Below are 16,288 nucleotides of genomic sequence, written 5' to 3'. Positions count from 1 at the left end.
CATCCTGACATCATCAACTCTTGCAGCTGAACGTGATTAAATTCTCACAGCAATGCTTCAAAATCAAGTAGACAGCCTTCTCTGGACAGCAGTTATCTGACAGTTACTTCAACAAAAGCAGAAGAATATCCTTGATTTTGGACGAAAAAATAAATCAGTAGTTTTGTCCTTATAGTGTAGAGAACCCTGTCGCACTTTCTAAAATCTGGTAAACTAAAAAGCTTTACAATAGGTTTCACTTCAGGATTAACAACTGAATCATTAACTAAGGATTTAAGGGGTTACACAAAATTATGTGTAATTAGTATCAACATAGTTTGTCAAACAATGCATTACATTTATATGCCATTTACATTCTGTATCAACAGGTTGTGTTCTTCACTTTCAACATTTAACATTTAGTTCAATGTCAAATGAATGAAAATATTGAAAATACACTGCTCAAAAAAATAAAGGGAACATTCAAATAACACATCCTAGATCTGAATGAATGAAATATTCTCATTGAATACTTTGTTCTGTAAAAAGTTGAATGGGCTGACAACAAAATCACACAAAAAATCATCAATGTAAATTAAATTTATTAACCAATGGAGGCCTGGATTTGAAATCACATGGTCACGCCCGCGCCACCGTGCCCGCCCCAGGGGCGGTCTCGGGCCGTGGCTCACAGGCAATCTAGAACTCCCCCTTCAAAGTCTTGTCATGTTCATGTCATGTTTAGTTATGTTCTGGACTTTTATGTTGAAAAGGACTCTTGTGTTGACACCCATCGTCGCCACCTTGGTTTTAGGTTGTGTTTGTCATGTGACTGTTCATTGTTTGGTTTATGTGTCACACCTGTGGGCTGGTGTATTTAAGGAGGGCTAGCGTCAGCTGCTGGTTGCTGAGAATTACCCTTAGTGCACCACATGCACCCAGGTTATTCAGTTAACAGTATAGACTCAGTATTCACTGGTCTGTAGAGTGCATTCTTGTGCAAGAGGACTCTCTCTCTCTACCTAGCTAGCTTAGCAGGGGAAGCTAACTAGCTAGGCAGCTCTCATCTCCGGGTCCATTAGGGAGCTACTGCAGGTCTGCGGCGATCTCTTGCCAGGCTTCTTCGGTTCAGCAAGCTGGGGTCCTGGAGCTCCAGGAGTGAGCGGCTCTCCAGCTTGCTTCAGCAGTTAGCTCTCCTCACCGTCGGACCGGAACAGTTGTCTAGGTTTGACTCCTCACGCTCTCAAGTCTAGTAAGTTCAATGCGCCTGACTAGCGCTACTCTATATGTCCTAGTTCATAGCTTTCCCAGGCTCGGCTTGGAGGTTTATGTTTCTGAGTAATGGTATTGCTCACCCCCGGCAGCTAGCACTGCCCTAGTACCTCACCAGCCCCAGGTGTGTTCCTTTTGTTTGCCCAGTATTGTTTGTCACTGTTTTGTTTAGTTCTTCCTTATTCCTTGTAATTGGTGCTGCATTTCTGTTTTGTTTATGGTTTATTATTATCAATAAACCCCTTGCTTCGCTCCATCCCCTGCGAGTGTTCTCCTGTCATTGTCAGACCGAGTGGATCATGACACACAAAATTAAAGTGGAAAAACACACTACAGGCTGATCCAACTTTGTAATGTCCTTAAAACAAGTCAAAATGAGTCTCAGTATTGTGTGTGTGTGTGGCCTCCATGTGCCTGTATGACCTCCCTACAATGCCTGGGAATGCTCCTGATGAGGATCTGGACAGTCTGTGGTGCAACGTGACGTTGGTGGATGGAGCGAGACATGATGTCCCAGATGTGCTCAATCGGATTCAGGTCTGGGGAACGGGCGGGCCAGTCCATAGCTTCAATGCCTTCATCTTGCAGGAACTGCTGACACACTCCAGCCACATGAGGTCTAGCATTGTCCTGCATTAGGAGAAACCCTGGGCCAACCGCACCAGCATATGGTCTCACAAGGGGTCTGAAGATCTCATCACGGTACCTAATGGCAGTCAGGCTATCTCTGGTGAGCACATGGAAATGGAAATGCCCTCCAAAGAAATGCCACCCCACACCATTACTGACCCACTGCCAAACCAGTAATGCTGAAGGATGTTGCAGGCAGCAGATCGCTCTCTGCGGCATCTCCAGACTCTGTCACGTCTGTCTCATGTGCTCAGCGTGAACCTGCTTTCATCTGTGAAGAGCACAGAGCGCCAGTGGCAAATTTGCCAATCCTGGTGTTCTCTGGTAAATGCAAAGCGTCCTACACGGTGCTGGCCTATGAACACAACCCCCATCTGTGGACGTCGGGACCTCATACTATCCTCATGGAGTCGGTTTCTAACCATTTGTGCAGACACATGCACATTTGTGGCCTGCTGGAGGTCATTTTGCAGGGCTCTGGCAGTGCTCCTCCTGTTCCTTCTTGCACAAATGCGGAGGTAGCGGTCCTGCTGCTGGGTTGTTGCCCTCCTACGGTCTCCTCCACGTCTCCTAGTGTACTGACAGACACAGCAAACCTTCTTGCCCCGGCTCGCATTGATGTGCCATCCTGGATGAGCTGCACTATGTGACTTCACTTGTATGGGTGGATGCTACCATGAGTGTGAAATCACCACCAACATTCAAAAGTAACCAAAACATCAGCCAGAAAACATGGGTACTGAGAAGTGGTCTGTGGTCCCCACCTGCAGAACCACTCCTTTATTGAGTGGGTCTTGCTAATTGCCAATAATTTCCACCTGTCTATTTCATTTGCACAACAGCTTGTGAAATTGATTGTCAATCAGTGTTGCTTCCTAAGTGGACAGTTTGATTTACTTGGAGTTATATTGTGTTGTTTAAGTGTTCCCTTTATTTTTTTGAGCAGTGTATCTTTCTGGCCCTGGGTTTTGTGACCATTGGCTAACAGATCTGTTGATTGATTGACTATCTAGTGTACTGCTCAACATTCCCTGCTCTCCATTCAGAACTAACTCTAACCTGGCCTGTTAGACTACTAGGGTCCCCTTTACCTCCGTCAGACCAGCTGCCACCCACCACCACCAGTTCGACCACCAGGCACCCCCACCACCTGTGCCAGACTAGATGCACACCCTCCTGCCACTGCTACCTGTCTAATGACCATGTTAAAATCAAAATAGACTCTTAACTATCTGCCATTACAAATAATACCACAGTAACTATTATTACTCCCATTACTTTTACTATCACTGCTATAACTATATTAAGTTATAGAATATCATTATTATTATTATTATTATCATATTATAATAAGATTATGTTGCACACCTGAGCAGTAGAATAGTCTCAGTGGTTGGGTGACTTTTAATAATTTATAAATAGTTATGACCAGATGAAGTAGGGCCCCCTTGTGAGTCTTGGTTCCTCCCAAGGTTTCTTCCTTCAGCTCTGAGGGAGTTTTTTTTGCCACTGTCGCCGTTGGCTTGCTCACAGGGGGTCTTAGGTTTTCATGTCTTTGGTTTTCATGGCTTTGTGAAAACACCAGTTAAAAAAGTGCTATACAAATAAATTTGATTTGATTAGTGTAAAACCCACTAGTAAGTGCAAATCTAATGACTGAATTATAAAATGCAGGCCAGCTCTAGATATTCACCATCCACTTTACTGCACCTTTATAACACCTACACCCACCCACAATTTGTGTCCTTTACACCATTCCTCATCAGTTAGTTTATTACCACAAGACCATGGTTGGCCAGATATTATCTGAATGGTGGATAATCAGTACAGCAACGATACACAGCTATATGGTAATATTTGGCAGGGCAAATGTCTAGGGCACCGCTACGAGTTTATCAGGCAAAGTAATGATGTTGAGTTTTTAATTTTACAGGTCAGTGAAAAACTATATATGAAGGAACAGAAGATGAACAGCACACAAATATGGTAATAGGTATAGTCTCTATTCTACTACTACTCTGGTAATCCTTAAGGTAGGTTTTTGCGATAAACTGACCATTAAGTGTACAGGTAGAAAAGAAAAAAATGTGGAACACTTTGGAATAATCTAGACTGCTGCATTAATTGCTAATAAAATGTGGTCTGTTACTCAAGTCACAAACTGCACTGTTCATGTATTTTATTGTACACATTGAGAACTAACAGAACTAGAACCAGAACTAACTCTCTCTTTTTACCTTCTCCGAGTAAATGGTCACCCAGCCCGACCTGCTGGAAGACTGCCCGCTGATGTCCCCTCTACCTGCGTCAGATCAGCTGCCACCTACCGGTCCAACCAGCAGGCCCCCCACCCGCCACCACCCATACCAGACCAGCAGCACAGCCTCCTACCTCTGCTACCTGTTTAATGACCATGTTAAAACCTAAATGGACTCGTAACGATCTGCCACTATTAATATCACCATTATTAACTATCTGTTGTATCTGGTTTGGTAATTTTTATCAACAATGTTCAAATAGCTCTGACCAGAGGAGGATGGGTCCCTCTTGTGAGTCTTGGTTCCTCCCAAGGTTTCTTCCTCCAGCTCTGAGGGAATGTTTCCTTGCCACTGTCGCCATTGGCTTGCTCACTGGGGGTCTTTGATCCTTCATGTCTTACGTCACTTCTTTTTTGTCTCTGTCTTTTACTAATTACTAATTATGTAAAGCTGCTTTGTGACAACAACAGTTGTAAAAAGCGCTATACAAATAAATTTGACTTGACTTGACATAGAGTAAACATCTACAGAGCAAGCCAGAAAAAAGTAAGTGAACTAGCTAATTGTCAAATAGTGTTTTAATTAAGGAGGAAGTATGGGTTTCACAAGTGCTTTAACCACTAAATAAAGGCAAACAAAGCCTGGTAACTGACAAATCATTTGTTCTTCACAAAAAGGTTAGTTTGGACCATGCCTAGGTGCAAACAACTTTCAAAAGACCTCAGACTTGTTATGAAGAGACATAAAGCTGGAAAAGGCTGAAAAACACGGACCTGGGTGTACATTAATCCACAGTTAGACAAAATGTCTACCAATGAAGAAAATGCAGGACTGTTGCTACTCTTTCTAGAAGTAAAGATGTTCTGTTAAATCACAAGAGCACAAAAGGCATTCCTAAAGAGGTAAAGAAGAACCCATATATAAAAGATCTACAAAAAATTCATGTGTACACTATTAGAAAAACACTTTTAACACTTATAATATTCATGGAAGGACGCCACAGAGGTTGCTGCTGTCCAAAAAAAACAAATATTTGCGGCCCGGTGCATTAAACATTTTACAGGAGAATCCAAGGGCAGCAGGACCTCAAGATTAATAGATACTGGTTAATGCAACAAGACAAGCACACAAGTCAATTAACTGAATGGCTGAGTCTTGAACTTTTGCAATGTTTTGGCATGACCTTCAGTGTGCAATACCAGGTGTTTCACATCCTAAGGCTTATTATTTAGTAATCCTGTTATGTTCTTGGTTTTTAAGCTTAAACTGTGAATGTTTTCTCAATCTGTTGTATTAGTTTAGCTAGATAGTGTATGTCTATATCTCTGTGTGACAGATGATTACCAGACAAAAGGTAATTCCAAAGGGTTCTTTGACTGTATATGTTTCTTATTTTTTACACAATGCAGTGAATGTTATGTTATATTCATGTCATGTCAATAATTTTTTTATCAAATTAATCAGTAAAAGTATGTCAAAATCTGGAACTACTGTTTTAGCAAATCATTATGTTTAGCAAATCAAAGAACTCCTGTGGGCTTGAAAGACCACAAGAGGTCTCTTTAAATTAATATCCCAGCATTCAACTGGGATCCACTGCATCTGTAGCATTAGGTAAGTTACTACAAACAAAAAATTCACATCACATTTCTATGTAGCTTGAAGATAATAAAAAAGTAAAAGCAAAACGATTTGAAATAGACTCATAATCAACGTCAAACGGCAGGTCTTGAAGCAACTGCCATATAAGATCTATATAATGATTTTAGGGGTGCTAGACTGAAAAAGATCCTACTGGAGTATTTATTTAAAATCAAAAGTTGACAGTGAACGGTTATATATTTTTTCCTTCCATTTTCTCTGTCCTCTTTGTGAGCTGATACTGAGGAGGAAGGAAGCCACAGCTGTAAGGATACCGTTAGGAACTCTCATTCTGGGCTTAACTGACAGGTTCCTTGTGACATCTCATGAAACACACACACATTTGGCTAACAACTAAAGCTGCTGAGAATGTGCCATAAGTAAGTGCTTCCCCATCCTTTAACTGATCCGTCAATCATGCAACAGTACAAGGGATGACTTATTGTGCTATTTTTCTTTTTGTATGTGTGTGTGTGTGTGTGTGTGTGTGTGAAATTGGGACACGTAGAAGATGCCTCTCAACCATGGCTGTGGCCAAAATGAAAATGTTATGGTTTAAAGCATATTTCATTAAGTAAGATTAGTTTTTTCCATGTATGTTTATACTAGTGTGCAAAGAAATAAATGTCCAAAAAGGCAGAAAAAGAAAATCGGACCTTGTGTGTGTGAAAGTGCAGGCATGATGTAAACATTCTCAAGAGTTTCAGTTAATCTTTTCTTATTTATAGATTTAGGTCAGTAAATGAAATTCAAATAAACTGCAAAACTTAACTTTTCCACAACCTGACAGTCTCTGCATGTGATTCGTGGCCTGCACCTGTTTCTGACTGTGTGCTCATACTCTGTTTGACTGCTTGTGGATGAACAAGCCTATGGTTACGCTGCTTTGCATGTTGGTGAGGAACTGCGGCTAGTGAGGTAGCCACAGTCACCACTCTGTTACCGCAGACCAGTCACTGCCAATGACACTGTATGAAACAGTAGACAACACTTTTAGAGTTAAGAGTATCAAACTGTTATTCCTTCCCCTTAAAACTTATCAGATTTGTTATAAATAACACTTTGGACATTAGTGCTGTGTCACACTGTCAAACTTTGAAGGACTGATTCAAATGAATTCATGTAAAGTTACTATAGCTTAATATGTTGAAAAGAAAACATTCTGTGTCAAAAATATGAATTGACCAATGCTGTTTGCATGAGTATTTAACCTCTTAGCTGTGAAAACTCCAAGTTCCAAGACAATTTTAGTCAGCAGGAACTGTGAATTAAGATACTGCAAGACAACCAGTCTAAAAAAAAAATTGATCCAACAAACAAACCCAAAGCAACAAAGGCACATTTTCTACAATGGGCAAGGTAAAGTCCAGATCTCAGTCCAGTCAGGAATCTGGTGTACTATTTTGAAATTTAGTCCAGACGTGTCCAGAAGTGGTATTCAGTCCAAAACTGTTATTACTGCAAAACGTAGTTCTACCAAGTACTAGTCTGAAGTAGCTGATTACCTATGCAAGCAGCTTTTTTATTTCCTTTTTTAAAATCAGACAAATATTGAATTTACTTAAATTGAAATAACTTAAAAAACATGGGGTATATATATATATATATATATATATATATATATATATATATATATATATATATATATATATATATTCATTTGTATTTAGTGTAATATCACACTATAGGGTTGCAATTATTCTTTTGCACATTTCCTGTGCACCTAACACAGCCAGGTGCATCAAAAGAGAGTCAGAACAGGAGGCATGCCTGCAACTTGCAACATTTTCCTGTCAGAGTATATTTGACTTTTTAAAGGAAAAAAGGCACTAAAAGGCTTCAGGTTAAAAAAGAAACTCAGAAAAGTTGTGATTGACAGCAATACGGTTACTTCGAACAGAAAACAACGTCTCCCTTTGCAACCCCGCTTTTGCCGGCTGACAGGAAGGGGGGATGGGGTGGGAGGAGATGAAGTTTGAGTTCACAACCTCTTATCTGCACCAGCAAAAGCTTCTCTGTGGTTTGTGCATTCAAGTTCGCGTTGTGGAGCCTTTCTAACCTCTCGCATTTTTATGACACTGTGAGAACATGTGCTTCACCCAGCATTTCACACATGGCTCTGAGCCCACCAGGCCTGTTCAGAATGAAGAAGAGTGTAAAATGACTGTGGCTACAAGCTACAAACAAATAAAAAGCACACTCTGGTTTGCTTTCATGCAGGAAAAGATATTTACTCTTTTGATTTGTGGAAATTCAACACATACAGTCACCACCTGTTTATGCCACATTGCATAATAACTTACTGCATAATAGCTGGAGATTATACGCTTTAGGTTCCAAGGTTAATTACAGTCAATTGCTGATCAGTGATCTGAATTGGTAAGAACATTTGGAAAAAAAATGCTGCAACTGTGCAGAACCCTAAAAGCCAACCTTTATCCTTCTGACATGCCTAAAGACAAACACTTGCCACATAGCTCAAGTTGCGTTAAGTTGCGTTAGCAGGAAGAACACCTTACATGTGGTGTAGTGGCCCTGTGAATATGTATTTCTGAAGGAGCTGATGCTACTACAATGGTTTTATATATAAATATAAAATATAAGTCAGAGGCCAAGTGGGGGTATGTTGGAGGCATGCATCCTGCTAACCATAATCATTTTCAACCATCTCTGCTTGGTGGCAAAAATTGTAATGTATTCATTATTTCACCCATTGCTGACACGGATGTGAAAAAACACAGCTTGTCTAGTCTCTGTAGAGACGTGCAGTCAATAGAATAGGAGATTAAGATTAATATGAACCTAATGGTACAATGGTGCCTAATTCCAGGCGAAGCTGTGGAGCAGTGGAACTGTGTTCTCTGGAATGATAGTGCTCTAGAGTTCACTGTGACTTTACTAACGCTCTTGGTCTGAATGCAATACAATTCGTCACAACAATGCTCCAAAATCTAGCAGAAAGCCTCCACTGGACAGTAGAGACAGTTACTCCAACAACAGCAGGATTAACTCTTTTTCATACACTTGATTTCAGAGGAAACAATATATTAGCAGGTGTCCTATTACTTTTGTCCATATAGTGTATTTCTGTCCTAGTGATGTTTTATTCTGTATTTCTGTTTAATTACATCATTTTATTTACCTTGGTCCAAACCATCAAACTGAAGATGTTAGACAATAGCTTCTTGAAGCAGTCAAATAACAATTTTGGTAGAGGCATAAAGTCCCCATGAAGCAAAAATGGGAGGGTCTAAAACATTGCACAACAAATCTGATAAAGAGATACTAATACTTAGACTCTCTCTAGGTCCCGTACATACTCAATTCAGAAATAATTGTTCTAAACCTATTTCAGTTTAATTTGAGGTTTAGCTAGATCAATAGCCACACAGACAAAGTGTTGATATAATATGATGTGGTCAGTCAATCGATACTCTGCATTTTAAATGTACCTCCTTTGGGTATTTGATTAACTTCTTAGAGTTCTTAAAATATCATTAAAAAAAAAAAAATTACCCATTTCATTGTTAAATGTTAAAGAAGTGTAATCTAAAATTTGCATAGGTGTGTACCACTGTCTTTACTTAGAATTAGTTTTTTGGGGTGTAAGAAAAGTTATAAGTTATAATAAATCGGTTATATCAATGTATTTGTGGTAAATAAGTTTCTGATTAAACAAAAGATCTCAAAAGGTTTAATTGCACTGTGCTAGACCTTTGAGTTAACGACAGGGCTTCAACAGCCATTTTTCAGCACCTTTATCTGTGCTTCTGGAGCCTTGTGTGTAACAGTGGCGCCGCCAGCTACCTCCTTGTCCCACTGCTGTCCGACTCGGACTGGGGCTCGATAGCAGCCTGCCAGCTTGTCTAGTGGACAGCAGGCTCAATATCAACAGTACCGAAGACCAGTCAGAGAGTCACTGTAAAGGAAGCAGGCCAGTGGGGACAAAAATCCATCCAGTCAGAGCAATACACAGGGCGCAATCAGGACAGGAAATTCAATAATTCCCAAGCCACTGACCAGCAGCTTGGCTCCTACTGTCACCCGAGTCTGTTATGGTGACATCAGCATTTATTGGTATTTTGCATTGAGGTAGATCAGGTATTATAGTCCCAGAGGGTCCAGAAATGCCTCTAGGCTGCTCTGAAGTTGTATACTCAGCTAAGCTTTTGGTATGTAGTAATGTACAGCAGCAAAACATAGGAGGAGGATCACCATATTAGCAGATTAGAGTATCACACAAACATGTCACAGTATGCATCAGTGAGTTGAATGAGTTAACAAGTATGGTGTTGAAATAAATTACTGCTGGTGCCACCAAGACTTCATTCCTACTGGATGAAAATGGGTATTGGTTATATCCACCAAGTGTAGGAGCAGCAACAAGTCTCCAACTGACACAAATTAAGAAATTATGGTCCTTTGTAAGTCGCTTTTTGAATTTGTGGGGACCTGACAGGGTAGACAGCTTCCTTATAGGGTGCCTGGGGATGCTGATAACCAGAATCAGCAAAGGGCAGGCGTTCGGCCACTAGGATGCAAGCCCTTCGACGCTTGTCCTCAGTGTCGGACACGAAGCCTAGGGAAGGCCGTAAATCCCTCATAAGGGAGGCTGTGGTCCACAGGGACATGAAAACAACCTTATAAAGCTATCACCTTTAGCTAAACACCCATAGATATATGGGCTGGAAACTAGGCCTTTAGGTGCCAGAAAGGATGGACGGATTTGAGGAGAAGGAAAGAGGCGAAGACGAGTTTGCTAGGAAAAAGTGGAGTGGAGAAGGAGATGGAAAAGGCAGTGAAGAGGTAATTAGTAGTGCCCTACCTGACCCAACCATACGTTCTAGCGCATAAGGCTCTAGTGAGAAAAAAAATGACATTTTGGATTTTTTTAATAGCATCACTCAAAGAATCGTTGTATCACCTTTCTTTTTTAGAGTGTATATTAACAGAATTGCAGAATACTTTTGAAAACCCTACTGCTAACCCTTGCTTTCATTCTTATTGTGTATAATGAAGGGCATAGGCCAGAAATGTGTACAATATAACATTTTATGGGATACAATAAAAAAAAAAAAAAAAAATTAATCTTACTATGTCATGTCTGTCTGAAGATGATATACAGTATATAATGCAAGCACATGCATGCACATACACAAATACAAAATGTGTAAACATATGTGCAGGGGCTTTTGGGTACACAGGCAGTTAACAAGCTAAACTTATATTCTATATTCTATCGAATTACTCTCAGAACTATTAAAAAAAAGAGTTATTCATACCGTGTTAGACTAGATGTCAAGACATTAAGTTACATTACATTATGTTACTAAGGCAAACAAGTAAAACACAACAGCCTGATAGCGCTCTTCATGTAATAATTTTGCACGGTGAGATCTTTCCCATGCTAGTTAACTGGCAACAAGCAAACACACAAAACATATCTTTAGTAAATGTGAGCCCTGCCTATTAATGTTGAGATCAGCATGAAAGATCAGAACCCAAACCGAAAGGTGGTGTGTGCTCAGCGGTTTCACCTAGTGCTCTATACATATAGATAGGGAGGGTGTGTGTATGTTGTAGATTTTAGGACAGGAACGATGCAATGAATCGAAACCACAGAAATGATAAGGAGAGAATCCTCACATGTGTGTGCAGGCTTGCATGTGTGCTGCCAGTGCAAAGGAGAAGCGTTACTGGGAGTGCAGGGAAACCACAAAGACCAAAACCCACCAACGACGTCCTCATATGCTTCCACAAAAACATGCACCCATGCAATACATATTACATTTCTGGCTAAATGTTTAGAAGCAACACTGACTTTGCGAATAAGTATTGTTTTTTTTGGTGAGAATTGAGCAATTATGTCCACTGTATATTCTGAGTTAGATGCTTCAGATGTCTTAGATGAATCAAGAGCAAAACATTATCATCAAGAGTTTGGGAATGTAAGGGACTGCTTTCATTACAGGTTTGTGATGTTTGTATAAAACCACTGAAAACCACTTGAATACATTTTAGAAAATCTTCTTAAAACTATAAATAAAAAAGAAATAGGCCTGCTACAAAAAGGTTTGAGCAAAGCCATAGAAGAACAATTCTTGGTTTCAAAGCAAGCTTAGCTTGATAACAGTTAGAGCAATTAATAAAAAATACATGTTCACAAACAAGTTATGGCAAATATATGTGCATTGTAAAACCTTATTTAGGTAGGTATTAGTGGATTCGTAGACTGTTCAGCCAATGAACAATGCATTGAAAGTCTGAAAAAAGTGGACCTCCCTTAAAAACATGAATTAGTTTAACAGTCAATAACCCATTAGATTTAGCATAAAAAACTCAGTTATCAGTAACACTATCAAATCTAATTTTAATCTCAAAATTATACATATTGCTAACTCTGACAAAATCGCATTCCTAACATTACTAAAACTCATGGTTAAATTATAACTATGACTAAGACTAATGCAATAAATAATGTTAGTTAAGGCAACGCAAAAAATGATAATGCTACACTTTCAAGTTTCTATAACCACCATCACTTTATGAAGCACAGTGGATAGAGTCAAACCTTGTCTGTGAAAAACAGAAAAGTACCTCTGAATCCGCTAGCTAGTAAGCGCATGTGAACATGCGTCAAGTGCGACTGATAAACTTCCTGTGTTAACTGACAGTGTTCGCAAGGCACACTAAATGTGCACACACCAAAGAGTCAGGAAACAGAGACAAGGCTGCAGATCTCTTTCACACAGACAAGCTGGCATCTGAAAAGAAATGGCACACTGCATAGTCAGCAAGAAGAAGTTAGAACCCAATGTCACCTAGTTGTAATTGTAATTGTAATTGTAAGTGTAAGTGTAAGTGTGATGTGCATTTTATACAGAGCCAAAAATAAGAAAGTCAGCTAAATCAGCTAAAGTTTGCTCACTCTTTTATTCCCTGACTAGAAGCTTTCTCACAGTAAAAAGTAATGCACTTATGGTAATGACATGAATTCAGAACAGTAAACAAGCCCCACTGTTAAAAATCAACTTGCCAACATGTAATATACCCGCCATCAAAAAACACCATATGAGAGTAGACTTTAACAACAGTGTTGAACTCATCATTGTGAAAATATTATGGTGCTCATTGTAGTTCTGGGTAGTTACTGGATTTTAGGTGTTACTGGACAACACTTAACATGACTTTTGACAAGCAAAAAATACATTCACAGTATCACACAGGTGTATCTTATGAGAGTATATGAGATTCCATCTCATATAATCTTGGCAACTGAGAATTTTTTTTTCTCTCTAATTATCCGGGCGTATTTGGGTAAGTCAGCTATAGCAACATTGTACAACAAGCACAAGGCAACATTGTAAACATATTGTTGCAAATCATTGCACATCATAATTGCCTAAATATGCAACAGTGCAATTTTGCTTCAGGTTCTAATGTCTGGGTGTGTTTATGAGTTCATCTGTCTCCCAACTTCTGTCTCTATTTCATAAAATCCAAACACCAGCTCCCTGTTTCTCACCCTGGGAGTGTAGAACAGAAATTGAGTCTGTTGTCCATCCCAGGCATCTGACACACTAGCAAAGAATGTTTTGCTGCAGCTTTGATCCTTAACCTCCCTCTCACACCCAGCAACTAAACTAGTCAAAACTCAACATCAACCCCTAACAAAACTATTATCAAACTGAAACCATCTGTCAGATAAAATTTGCTAACAGACATGTCACACTACAATATCTACCAGGAAGCAATGATCTAAATCCAAAATAAAGAAATATTATCACTGGCAATGAAATCATCATATATCATCATCTAAAGGAACAGAAAAAGAGTCCCTCATGCAATATTGTTATTCTTCATGTGTGAACAACTTTAATCCATGAAAGTGTTGCATGGTTCAAACGCCATTTCATTTAATTCAGTAAAGACAAGCTGTGTTATTGTTGGTGCAGTGAGGTTAACCAGTGGAACACTCAGTAACCCACAGCCCTGTGGTTTTCAGATTCAGCCACGAGATTTCAGTACACCACTGACACAGCAAACCAACAATTGTGAATTGTCATTTTGCAACACTTCTCTATCTTGCTCAGAAGTTAGAGTGCAGCTTGGGAAGATGATAGTACTTGAGCGATCAACTTCTTGTTTCATAAATGCGTGTCTCTGAAGGTCTTTTCAGTTTTAACTGACCTTCCTAACATTGAATCCCAACAAATGTCAACATATCATTGACCTAAAACTGAATGTAGCTTGACTCACCTCTGGCGAAGCAAGACTGATAGGATGAAAAGGTCTCGAAGATGCTGTTTGAGGCCATAGTGAGGGGCTGCTTCTCAAAAACGCTGTCCTCCTCTTCACTAGAGTCCAGCGCCTCCAACTTGACTTGGCTCCTAATTTTGAAAGTCTCTGTGCCTTGCCCTGCAAAGACCAATGGTAAAGGCATAGTGACTTGTCAGAAGATGTGCATGTCGAAGCAACAAAAGACTCTAGTATAGACATCCTCCTTAGTGCCCTAAATCTAAACAAAATCCCAGAGTTACACACCCACACCCTTAACCCCATGGTCATCCAGTGCTGGTCCGGTTGTGGTGTCGGGGCAGTTGTGTCCTTGCGTGTTGTGCATGGTTGAGAGACACTGCAGATAGTGATCGGCGGTCAGACTGCGGTCGACTGATGCTTACCCTTGTGCAAAAGAGAAGGAGTAGAAATGTGTCGCTGTGGTTTCTCTCTCTCTCTCTCTCTCTCTCTCTCTCTCTCTCTTTTTTTTTTTTTTTTTTTTTTTTTTTTTTTAGTAATCCGGGTGATTCACACTGACATCGACACATACACTCAGCACCCTCCTTCCCTCAGTTTCTCTCTTTTAATATTATGGTCCCCTGGTCTATCTTTATTTCACTTCTCTCCAGGGCTCAGAGAGCCGTGACTGGTCGCAGTTTTGGTTTGTGGTTGTGGTGGCCCACAGAAAAGCTTCTCTTAAGCCAAGTGACAAGTTTAACTCTTCCCTTCTATAAAAAAAGCAACGTAACCCTCACTGCTCAAGCTTCATTGGGCCACTATGGTCACATGGTTTGCTGTGGTGCAAATTTCATTATGACTTTTTTGCTAAGAGGTTTCCCTTTGTATAAATGGGCAAAGCGACATGCTCTATCAGCCCTCACTTGTCTACATTCACTTGACAAGAGGAAACTGATGTGTTGTTTTTTTGCAAGAAGCAATCGAGGGTAAAGCAGGTGCAAGTAGGGCAGAAAGCAGTAGAGTTCAGGGGTTTAAAAGAGTGCATGCGTGTGTTGAAGTAAGGGTAAGAGAGAAGTGAGTCACTGCACACAAAGTCTAACCATGCAAATCTCTCTCCAGGAGAGCACACAATTAGCCCTGTGTCTGTGGCATCGTTTGACCGCTTCAGCTTGTCAAAATTTACATGTCATCTTTTCATATCTGTTTCATCTACTTATTTTGCAAAAGAAAAGAAGAGTGTGTTTACGTACAGTAACGCTGTTAAAACCTGATCACATACTTGTGTGGGCAAAAGCTTAGCTGTCAAAATACTGTATCTTTGAAATATAAGCTTAATATAGAAAAAAAAATATGTATGTGTATATAAATGTGAAATTAAGACCATTTCTATTGGTCTGTTTCTAGAAAATAAGGTTTTGAAATGAGTCATGACAATACGCAGGCTGCACTTGCTTGCTTTGTGTATAGTACCACTGCCACTAACAGAAACTAGAAGCTGAAGTTTAGTCTTATTATTTTAGTCTCTCACGTCATTTCACAGGTGTCTAATGTATGCCCTAATATTGCCCACATAAGGGCACTGTCCATCATGTGGCAAAATGAGCTATTGTGTACGTCTAATCTTGTGCAAAGAACACCATGTTCAGAAGGGCCTCCTGCAAAAAAACCCTCAGAGCCTATTATATCACCTTCAGACACCTGCGTCCACTCCTGGCCCCTACACGCCCCTCTGTAACGTACACTCACAACACCTCCACCTGCACCACACCTCCAGCACATGCCAAACACACCCACACCTGTGCTCACTTTTCCACACAGCAATTTAGGCGTTGGGGTCAAGTATGGTGGGGCGGAGTGTGGCGGTTCGCATCAGCGTGCATGGCCAGCTGCTACCCCACCCCTGCTGGACTCAGGTTTCAAACTTAAATGCAGACACACTTCAGGGGCAAAATGCTGATATTTGTAGGTGGAAAACCCTCTGTTTTTTCACCTGTAATTGTTCATTAGATTCAAATAATAATAAAATGCTTCTTCTTTTATGGCTCAATTTTCCTCTTTTACTGCAATTGTTATGAGTCAGTGTTTAAACAGACCACAAATGGGAATACAAAAATGTACACTATACTTTTTTTTGTCATTATTGTTATAACATAATTGTCATAGCTGCTTTTTCTAAGCTGTACTTCTTGAAATGATTTCTTGTGTTATACTCCTAGCATGTGAGTTCCACTCATTTCTGTTTACTCCAACTCTATGGTGGAGTAAAAGTCAAA

The 16,288-nt window shown here is 40.0% G+C and overlaps 1 protein-coding gene across 2 annotated transcripts in view; it reads right to left on the bottom strand.

Moving 5' to 3' along the window:
• Window positions 1-14,438, bottom strand: part of runx1 (RUNX family transcription factor 1) — a 50,689-nt gene extending 36,251 nt beyond the window's left edge. For both annotated transcript variants that reach the window (XM_072657349.1, XM_072657350.1), the window contains exons 1-2: window positions 14,325-14,438; window positions 14,040-14,198 (exon numbers count right to left, since the gene is read on the bottom strand). In XM_072657349.1, the coding sequence (XP_072513450.1) occupies window positions 14,040-14,198; window positions 14,325-14,403 (238 nt within the window). In that variant the 5' untranslated portion in view covers window positions 14,404-14,438. The remainder of the gene's footprint in view (window positions 1-14,039; window positions 14,199-14,324) is intronic.
• Between the last annotated feature and the right edge of the window lie 1,850 nt (window positions 14,439-16,288).

Source organism: Salminus brasiliensis, chromosome 15 (genome assembly GCF_030463535.1).
Source record: "Salminus brasiliensis chromosome 15, fSalBra1.hap2, whole genome shotgun sequence".
NCBI lineage: Eukaryota > Metazoa > Chordata > Actinopteri > Characiformes > Bryconidae > Salminus > Salminus brasiliensis.
Note: the sequence above shows the minus strand (reverse complement) of the source record. Positions and strands in the feature narration are given on the sequence as shown.